The 10,059-nt window shown below is 48.3% G+C and overlaps 2 protein-coding genes across 3 annotated transcripts in view; one reads left to right on the forward strand and one right to left on the reverse strand.

Moving 5' to 3' along the window:
• Positions 1-591, forward strand: part of DAPP1 (dual adaptor of phosphotyrosine and 3-phosphoinositides 1) — a 53,260-nt gene extending 52,669 nt beyond the window's left edge. For both annotated transcript variants that reach the window (XM_054295513.1, XM_054295514.1), the window contains exon 9: positions 508-591. In XM_054295513.1, the coding sequence (XP_054151488.1) occupies positions 508-558 (51 nt within the window). In that variant the 3' untranslated portion in view covers positions 559-591. The remainder of the gene's footprint in view (positions 1-507) is intronic.
• Positions 592-2,644: 2,053 nt separating this feature from the next.
• On the reverse strand, positions 2,645-7,154 carry LAMTOR3 (late endosomal/lysosomal adaptor, MAPK and MTOR activator 3). Its single transcript, XM_054295821.1, has 6 exons — positions 7,102-7,154; positions 6,917-6,951; positions 6,223-6,281; positions 5,307-5,440; positions 4,166-4,229; positions 2,645-3,497 (listed from the first exon to the last, which is right to left on the reverse strand). The coding sequence occupies exons 1-6, from the start codon at positions 7,108-7,110 to the stop codon at positions 3,424-3,426; spliced, it is 375 nt and encodes a 124-aa protein (XP_054151796.1). The 5' UTR covers positions 7,111-7,154; the 3' UTR covers positions 2,645-3,423.
• Between the last annotated feature and the right edge of the window lie 2,905 nt (positions 7,155-10,059).

Genomic DNA, 10,059 nt, shown 5'->3' on the forward strand with positions numbered 1-10,059 from the left:
TCCTTTCAGGGAGTGATAAGGTCACCCAGAACCTCCTCTTCCCCAGGCTAAACACCCCCAGCTCCATCAGCTGCTCCTCATAGGACTTACGATCTAGCCCCTTCCCCTCCACTGCCCTTTTCTGGCATCAGGCACCTTCCTGAACTGAGGGGCCCAAAACTGGACACAGCAGTCGAGGTGTGGCCTCATCAGTGCCATGCACAGGGGCATAATGTATATCTCTGCAAACCCACTTCAGCATTTTTGGGATGCACTTTTACAGGCACACTCATTTGTAAGAAAAAATTACTTCCATCTCTAAGGATGTCATTATATGTGCTTGGTAAACAATGCTGATCATCAGCCCAGCCTGCGTGTCCTGGAGTCATGATGGCAGGAATGAGGAGACCGTGTGAAGGCTTGAAAGCACTACTTCCTATAAAACTACCAGGAATTGGGTGGGCTGTACTCACCCACAGGCACATGCACGCCGCCAAGCAGTAATAATGGGCTGTGTTTCTGTTGCAGTCACAGATACGGAAGCAGCTGGAGGAGCGCAGCGCCACCCTCAGTTCCTAGCGCCGTGCCAGCGCTCCTGCTCCGCGGGCAGGATTGCCTCTCTCCAAGGGAAGGCATTGCTTACCAGAGCGCAGCCTCAGGTCTGCAGTGCTGTCTGTGCCCCTCACAGAGGTCACCCAGCGCTGCACACACGGGATCCTGCAGCTCCGGCTGCTCTGGGGCTGCCGAGTCACGCGTGGGGATGGTTGCAGAGCCAGAGTGTGGGTTTGGTGTATGCCTGTAATGCACTTAATTCAAACTCCTGCCACCTAATCACAGAAGTGGGCACTGTTCAAAACTTTTGGGGTTATTCAGAGCACTCATTAATTTATTACAACCTGCATCACAACTAAGCACTGGTATCATATTCTGTAACCTTGAACCTTTTATTTAAAACAGGTCCTTTCTGGAAACATTAAATATCTTTTTATTACCTGTTTAGGCTTTAAACCAAAAGAAAAATGACAGAATTACATTTTGTAAATAGCATCTATATTGCAATCCAGAGAGTAGTATTTCAAGGGCCTTTTCAAAGTGACAGATGTCAAACAAACTTTTATATGGTTTAGCTTTATTCCACAGTGGTGGCTACAAGGGAACGTTTGTTCCAAACAGCACCTGTAGGTAATGGTGAGCAGCATCATGGAAGCACATCTGTATACAAACCAGGGTTCTGAGAAACCATAGGACACACATTTAACAGTGCTGTGGCTCACTAGAGAGACAAGAAGTGAAACCCCATGATGTTGGTGCTGTACTCTAAATAGGTGTTACATTTTGGAAGCAAAGTTTGACCCACTGGAGAGGCTAAAGACCAGACTGACCCAGCTGCAAGATCCCCTGAGCAATTCTGTGCCTCCTCGAGGGCTGGCAAAGAGAGGGGACCCTCTCTCCCTGCATAGCAATCAAATTTGTGCTGAAACAGCATCTGCAAACCTCTCCTGCTATGCAACACTGCAGTCTGTGTTTGGTATTGATCATGCAGAAAGTGTTTGATAATTGCCTTTGCTGGGAGAAGAGCGCAGAAGAGGAAGGCAAAAGCACATTGGAAGAAGAAAGAAAATCTAAATTAGGACATATAAATAGCATTTTATTTCAACTTAGAAATTCAAAGTATTTGTAAATATTTTTATACAGACTGTTTTCTGAATAAAATGTCATTATAAAACTACCACAGGTCTTTTATATTCCTGCACTGTATTGCTAAAGCTTTGTCCTCCCTTTTCCCTTAATGAAGCTTTAACAAACTCACATCTCCCATTTAGTTAAAACCTTTGCTGAGTTTCTGTGAGAGAGAGGCGGCATAAGGGGAAGAGAGAGATTATATTCTCCAACAGCATCGGTGTCCTGTGAACATGGCTTGGAAATGGAGCTTGTGGGGAAACCACAAACATTGCCTTCCCTTTTTCACAGCAACAGGCTGCCTCACAAAACACTGGGCACAAGCTCAGCACAGTGTCACAAACTGAAGCCAGTGAAAGAAACAGCACTTGGGTGGCCTTGGAAGCTGTCACAGACAGATGGGTTGAACAGAAGCAAACAGCAAAGGGAGGCCTTTGCTGGAACACAAACACGTTTTGCCAGAAATACACACACCTTCCAGCTGCTTCTGTAATGACCAGCAACCAAAGTCCCAATCCAGCTTAGTTTAAATGGAAAAGGGTTGACTGACAAGCTGTAATCTCTTTTTGAGACAAGAACTCCCAGCTGTCATTTCTAGCACCACTGTTTCCCCCATCCTGCCTGATGCACCACAGGTCAGTGAGGTGTGAGCAAGGGCCATGGCATTCCCTTTCCCAGCCTGGGACACAGACTGTGCCCAGAGCTGTCCCCAGACCTGCAGTGCCTGGCAGCTGTCATAAGGGGACGTGGGAGGGAACAAGGGATGGGGCTAAGAACACAGGCTTGACCCCCAGCAACAGGATCTCTGCTCTGCCCTGGGACTTGGTATCCTTACTGCCCAACTGAGAGACACACTGGTTAGTTTGCAGTGTATAATTCATGGAGTTTGGACATTTACAAACAATTAAGAGAGCTGCTCTCTCTAGAGATAAGCAGATGTGCTGTGGGGTTATTACAGTGCAACAGAAGAGTGGACCAGGCTCTGTCATTTAAAAATACTGTATTTTATTTATATTTATTTACTTAAGAAAACCTAAGGGTAAATAAGCTGACAGTGTCACCAGTGATGAACCCACACAAAGACTATGAGACATGAGATCTTCACAACCATATTACACAAAAACCCCATGAAGAAGTGAGACATTGTTTGGGTGCTTTTAGCTAGGCATCATGAAAATCCCTACAGCAATAGCTTCCATAGAAACAGCTTTCTTCCTAGTGGAAGCAGGATGCACCTAGCATCCAGATTAGTAGCACTCCCTTGCCAAAGTGCCCCCCGTGTAAGGAAGCTGGGACATTGATTGTACCGACACATCACTGCTATCACACTTGCTCTCACAATGCCTCCAAGCACGTCTCTGCTCACTCCCTCCACCTGATGCGCCTTCCCACAGGCAGTGGTGGCCGGCCTGAGCACACCCCTGCCATGTGCCACGTGCCCTGTGAGGCAGGAGATCTGGGGGTCGCTCCTTGGAGCCGAGGGCATGGCGCCGGCCTGGCTCAGCTGGCTGAGCTAAACTCCATGGGAGCTATTTTGGTGGGCTCTCCAGTACTGCACAATACAAGAAGCATGGCCTAAAGTAACATCCACCTACAACACACTAGTAGATCATTTCAGATTCAGTACTATGTACAATTTACTCTTACTTAGTATACTAAGGAGCTGTGGTATTTCTTCCGAGATGTGTTATTTGACTGATGATTATTGAATCTTTCTGTCCACTGGGCTGCAGAGGAATGCTGCACTCTGGCTGTACCATCGGCTTAAGAAACTTCAACAACCTGCCTCAGTTCTTCAAACAGGGGCGTGAGCTCCTTCTCCAAACTTACAATCAGCCCTGGCAAGAGAGAAGAGGCAGAATGTTCCATCAAACAACATCACTGAGTCCGAAGCCCACAGCTCCCTCCCCCTCCCAAGTCACAGGCAGTGTTTTTCAAAGCCTGAAATGTTTCATGTGAGCTCCTCACTTTCCTGTGCATAGTGGGCAGCACCCCCAGGCAGGGTGTCTGCAGTCCCTGGCACTAAAAGAGGCACCCAGTGCAGCACAACTCTCCCCCACTACTGCCTTGCCACTTGCATAGCTACTGTGGCCCAAGAAGCTGCACCAGAACTAAATCCCTTCTGCTCAGATTCATTAGCCAATGTCCTCACCAGCAGGGCTAGGGCCTGGCTGAAGGACTTCCCCACCCACAGAACTGAAGACAAATCTGCACACATTCCTGCAGAATGTTGACTTGACTGACAGAAAGAGACCCAACAGCTGGCTTGTACAGCACAGTACTGCCCACGCAGCATGGGCAAGGGTAATCACAGGAGAAATATGCTTCTAGAAGAATAACAACTCCAGCAAGACACCTAAAATCTGTCAATTTCTACTCACACCTTTCACAATACACTGACAAAATTCACAGCAGGAACAAAGCTAACACAGCTTGCGGTGAATTCAGGGAATTTATTTTCAATTATTAAAATACTGCAATCTTTAAAACACATGTGCAGACATACCTGTATTGGCATTGCTGCTAGCAATGAAACTCACCACCAAAGGTAAGCGATTGAACTGCACCACCTGCAAGGAGAGAGAAGTGCTCAGCCAGCAGCCAACACATCGTGCACACCAGGGCTCTGATGAATTCTTTCCACAAAAATTCTTTCTGCAACAAGCAGCCTCCTCAGTTTAAAGGACAAGCAGGAGCAAGAGCCACAGAGGTGACTTTTCAGTGTACCTGTTTCTCAAGATTCATGGCTAAAAACACCAACAGAACTTACGCTACAGTACAGGGAGCTGCAGATGGAAAACCTGGCATTTCCCTCCACCTCCACTCTGTTCTACACAATGCTGTCCACCAGAAGCCTGCCTCAGCTGCAGACCCTGCACACTACACTGTGGAGACCACACCCTCCACAGCAAACAGGAGGGCAGGCAGGTTTATTGTTTTGCACTGCTGTTCCCTGTACAGGAGTATCTGTTCCTCCATTACAGGGAAACGGCACCATGGGCACTACAGTAAGCTAGCAGCATCAAGAGAGTCAAAGCAATGCACTAACTCACTCACCCACTTAATTTCCAAACAAAGCTTGACACACTGCAGGCTAAACAGCTGGCCAGTTTACTGCAGCTGTAATTAAAAGCTCTCAGGACCACCAGAACTTGTGAAGGAGCAGAAATGTAGTAGATGATGGACTTTTGGACACAAATAATCAATTTATTTGTGAAATACGTGAGTGGTATTTCGAAGTGTTCTTACCTCAAAGTCATACTGGCAGCAGCATTAGCTATGAAGCAGGCTGCAGGTGCTTTAATTCATGTTAGGTGTCACTAGTTATAAACATTGTTTATAAAAAAGAACATAAACCCTTCATAAAAGATTCAGAAGAGCATATCAGCAACATCTCCTGCAAATTCAGAACTAGTACACTTTCCCATTGTCAACAAGTAAATCTCAAGTTATGAGAAAGGTAACAGAAGTTTAAAAAATACTGTGAAATTTAGGCTTAACTAAAGCTGTGTAAGAAACAAATCAAAATTACTTCAATAGCAGCCTAGTGAAAATCTACCAGAGCTTAAATAACCTTCTTTCTCTTACTCAATGTAATGCAAGAACAGCTCATGTTGCTGAGGACAGGGCACACTGAGGTTACTCACCTGATAGGTATTATAATAGCAGATGATACTTTTGTTTTTGGAGAGTCCTAACTTACTGCCCTGATCTGTGGCAAGGGCAAAGGTGGACAAAAAGCCAGGTCGCAGGGCGTGTTCTGGAGCATTATCATTGGCAACTGGAACAAAACAAGAAAATCCTTATCTTTACATGAGGCCTCTGACTGCACCCCAACCCTCACCCAGCTCAGTGCTCTGCCAGAAGCAGAGAAACATGCAAGACCTCTGAGGTGCTCCCACAGGAACACCAAACAGTTTTCACAAGCTGTACATCATCTAGTGCTCTCTCTATGATCCTTTTTAATCCTTTTCCTTTAGGATTCCTGTGCTGATGTTCCTTTGGTTCCATGTCCCACTGCACCCATTCCAGCATTTGAAAAGATTACTGGCACACAGTCACTTGACAGCAGACAGGTGATGATGTGCAAGTTCTGCTGGGTGTTTGAATACTCTGGGGCACTGAACAAAATAAATCTGCAATACCTGAAACTTTGTATCCTTAAACTATTGCACTCACAAGCCAAAAACATCTGCAACAAGGACTGCAGAACATAAAAACTTCAGTACCAAAAAAGCCAACAAAACAATGCCAAGCTCTGTCTACCACTTAGTATCAATCAGCCTGTGAGGGACTTAAAGATACAAGGACCTTACAGCACTCCAATCCCTGTCACAGAGGAAAAAAAGCTTCCATGGACTACAGTTACTGAGGACACAAACAAAAGGATATATTTAAAGAGGTACATAATCAACTACTGAACTTCTACTTAAAGTCCAATTTAACTCTACCACTTGGGATATTCGGGTATTTGGCATAACCAGAAGACTTTTCTGTACTTCTCCACCCCCTGCTGTTCCATCAGGATTTCAGCTGCAGAGCACAGCAAGAAGCTGAAGTTACCTTTGATAACAGGCACACCATCTCTATCTGAGACTACAATAGCATGAAGACCTTCAACGCTGAAAAGAACAAAAAGGGAAGAAGAGACACCATTTTAAAAACACAGTAATTAGTAGGAAAGGGTTTTTTTTTGTGTGAACAAACGTGCAAGAAAGGGGAAAACTTTGATTAATTTAGCATTTGTTCTGTTTAGTACAGGTCTGGTGGCCCCAATAATAAGAAGGACATGGAGCTGCTGGAGCAAGTCCAGAGGAAGCCACGAAGCTGATAAGAGGGCTGGGGCACTTCCCCTACAAAGGCAGGCTGAGGAAGTTGTGGCTGCAGAGCCGGGAGAAGGGAAGGTTGGGTGGAGGCCTCACAGCAACCTTCTGGTATCTGAAGGGGGTTTGCAGGGAAGCTGGAGAGGGACCCTCCATCGGGAACTGCAGTGACAGGACAAGGAGTAATGGGTACAAACTGAAGACCGGGAAATTCAGCTTAGATATCAGGAAGAAATTTTTTTACTGTGCTGGTGGTGAGATACTGGAATAGTGCCCTATTGCCCAGGGCGGCTGTGGATACCGCACCCTGGAAGCATTCATGGCCAGGCTGGATGGGGCACCGAGCAAGCCGGTCTGGTGGGAAGTGTCCCTGTCGTGGCAGAGGGCTGGCACCGGATGGCTCTGCCCACCCGCCCCGCACGGCCCCGCGTTACCTTGGCAGCTTCTTGTACAGGAACCGCTTCAGGTCCTGCGGGCAGAGACGGGCGGCGCGTTACTCACGGCGGCTCCCAACGCCCCCGGAGCTCCCGCCCGGCCCGGCCTGGCATCCCCCGGCCCCACCCCCGCCACAGACACAGCCACCGCCCGCGTCCCGCCCGCTCCGCGGAGCCGCACTCACGTCGGCCATGGCTGGGCCCGCCCGCTGCTGCCGCCGCCGCCACCTCCGCGGTCCTGCGAGACAAGACGAGAGGCGGCCCCGTCACCGCGGCGCGGCCACCACCTCCCAGGAGGGGAGCGGCCGGAGGGAGGGGAGGGCTCTCCGTCCCCGAGGCCCGGCCGGCCGCCACCCCCCCGTCCCGCCGCCGTGGTACAGCCGCGCCGGGAAGGGCGCTCGGCTGGGCCGAGACCACCGCACACCGGGAGCGGGGGGCGCCCCCTGCCCGGCCCGCCGTACCTGTCGGCGCCCCCGGCGCGCCCCGCACGGCTCCGCCGCCGCCGCTTCCCCTCGGAGCCGCTGTCACATGAGCCGCGGCACCGCCCTCCCGGCCCCGGAACCGCTTCCCCGCCGGCCCCGCCCCGCTGCGCCCCGGCAGCAAAACAAACCAAAACCAAAACGAACCACAGCATTTTCGTTAAAGGAGATCAGCAACCGGCAGCAAACGTGTTTTTATGCCGAGCAGTTACTGCCACTCTTCCACTATTTCCCCTGTGTTGCCTATTTCCCCTGCTTTTGGATCTAGTCCATCAAACCATGCAGCTGCAGACTAATTAAACAGCTAATGTGAAAAAATACATAGCTTAATTTAGTAGATGCCTACAGGGTAACAATGGTAACTACATATCTTTTTTTAAAGTCTTCTATCAGAATGCAGGACCCTCATGGGAGATCTCAAAAAACCTCCAAGCTTGCTCATCATGTATCAATGCTTTTTCTCTAAAAATAAAATAAAATAAAATAAAATAAAATAAAATAAAATAAAATAAGCTACTAAAGGCCAAGCACAGAATCACAGGATAAATTTTGTTGGAAAAGACGTCCCAGATCATCGAGTCTGAACTATGACTGAACACCACCATGTTACCCAGACCATGGCCCTGAGTGCCACATCCAGTCTTTCCTCAAACCCCTCCAGCAACAGTGATTCCATCACCCTACTGGGCAGCCCATTTCAGTAGTAGTCACCTCTTCTGTGAAGAATTTCTTGCTAACATCCAACCTGACTCTCTCCTGGCACAGCTTGAGATAATTTCCTCTCATCCTGTCACTGGCTGCATGCCAGAAGAGTCCGACCCCCACCTGGCTACCCCCTCCTGTCAGGGCACTGCAGAGCAGTCAGGTGGCCCCTGAGCTGCCTCTTCTCCAGGCTAAACACCCCCAGCTCCCTCAGCCACTCCTCACAGGACCTGTGCTCCAGACCCTTCCCCAGCTCCACTGCCCTTCTCTGGACACGCTCCAGCACCTCAATGTCCTTCTTGTGGTGAGGGGCCCAGAACTGGACACAGCTCTTGGGCTGTGGCCTCACCAGTGCCCAGTACAGGGGGACAGTCACTGCTCCTGCTGGCCACACCACTGCTCACACAGGCCACAATGCTCTTGGCCTTCTTGGCCCCCTGGGCACACCCTGGCCCATGTTCAGCTGCTGTCACCAGCACCCTGGGTCCTTTTCCACTGGGCAGCTCCCCAGGCACTCTGTCCCTGCCTGTGGCACTGCCTGGGGCTGCTGTGACCCAAGGGCAGGACTCAGCACTTGGCCTTGTTGAACTCATTCTGCTGGTCTCAGCCCATTGATCCAGCCAGTCCAGATCCCCTGCAGAGACTTCCTGCCCTCCAGCAGATCAACACTGCCACCCAACTTTGTGTCACCTGTGGATTTACTGAGGGTAGCCTCAATTTCCTCATCCAGATGGTCAGTAAAGATACTGAACAGGACTGGGCCCAATACTGAGCCCAGGGGACACCACTAGTGACTAGAGCATTGTGGATACCTGAAGATTTTGCTTAAAATTTTAAAAAGTGTAAATTAAAAAAAAAAAATCACTTCCTAGTGTTTCTGAACTTCCAGTGAAGTTTCCAAAAAGCCTGAAACAGAGATAAGCCACTTTTTGCAAGTAACAGAGGAAAAGGTCATTCAAAAGAACAAATTTATTTGAATACTGAGAATCCATACCTCCTTCTTAATCCAAGCCATGCACACACAGCAATTTGATAAGGACTTGGTCATATTAGAGAGATACTTAAAAGAGAACCCCATAAAATCATCATGTGAGCTTCTGGTAGTATTTTAAAAATGCTACCTGCAACAACCTTTGTCTTCTCATTTATTAAAATATTCCCTACTATACACTAAAAATGTTTAAAAATGCAACTTTTTTTTTTTATTTGCAGCCATGATGCTCAGTGATCAATTTTACTTATTTCCCTGTCACATTTTGAATAAGACCAATTATTGGCCATAGATGCAAAAGAATCTATGAGATGGCCCCTGTATTGCTATTAATGGCAATTTATTCTCCCATCCCAATGACAGTCATTCTGTACATGGAATAAACCAGTACTGAAGGGAGAAGTGTATTCTGCGTGAAGGATAACATCATAACTAAACAGTGCATGTTAATGTTACTTCTAAAAATGTGGAGAAGCCCAATACTCAAACCTAATTCCTGCCAGGCTGAGCAGTATGAGAAGTATAGTTTACAATGGTGTCCTGCTTTCAGCTGGGATAGGGGAGTTGCTTTTCTTCCTAGCAGCTGGTACAGTGCTGTGCTTTGGGTTCAGGATGGGAATAATGTTGGTTACACACTGATACTTTGGCTGCTGCTGAGCAGTGCTGACCCTAAATCCAGGATTTTCAGTCTCCCATGCTCTGGCAGTGAGCAGGTGCACAAGAGGCTGGGAGGGAGCACGGCCAGGCCAGCAAACCTGAATGTGCCAAGGGGATATTCCATCCATGGAGCATCTCATGGTCAGTGTATAAACTGGGGAGGTTGGTCAGGAGCTGCTGAGTGCTCGTCAGGGACAGGCTGGGCACTGGTCAGTGTGGTGAGCAATTGTGTTGGGCATCACTTCTGTTTCTTGGGGTTTATTCCTCTCTCCCTTGCTGTCTCCCTTTTCATTGCTATTGATCACTGATCTCTG

This window comes from Melozone crissalis, unplaced genomic scaffold (genome assembly GCF_028551555.1).
Source record: "Melozone crissalis strain CALT ecotype California unplaced genomic scaffold, PUWL_Pcris_2 ptg000006l_1, whole genome shotgun sequence".
NCBI classification, from domain to species: domain Eukaryota; kingdom Metazoa; phylum Chordata; class Aves; order Passeriformes; family Passerellidae; genus Melozone; species Melozone crissalis.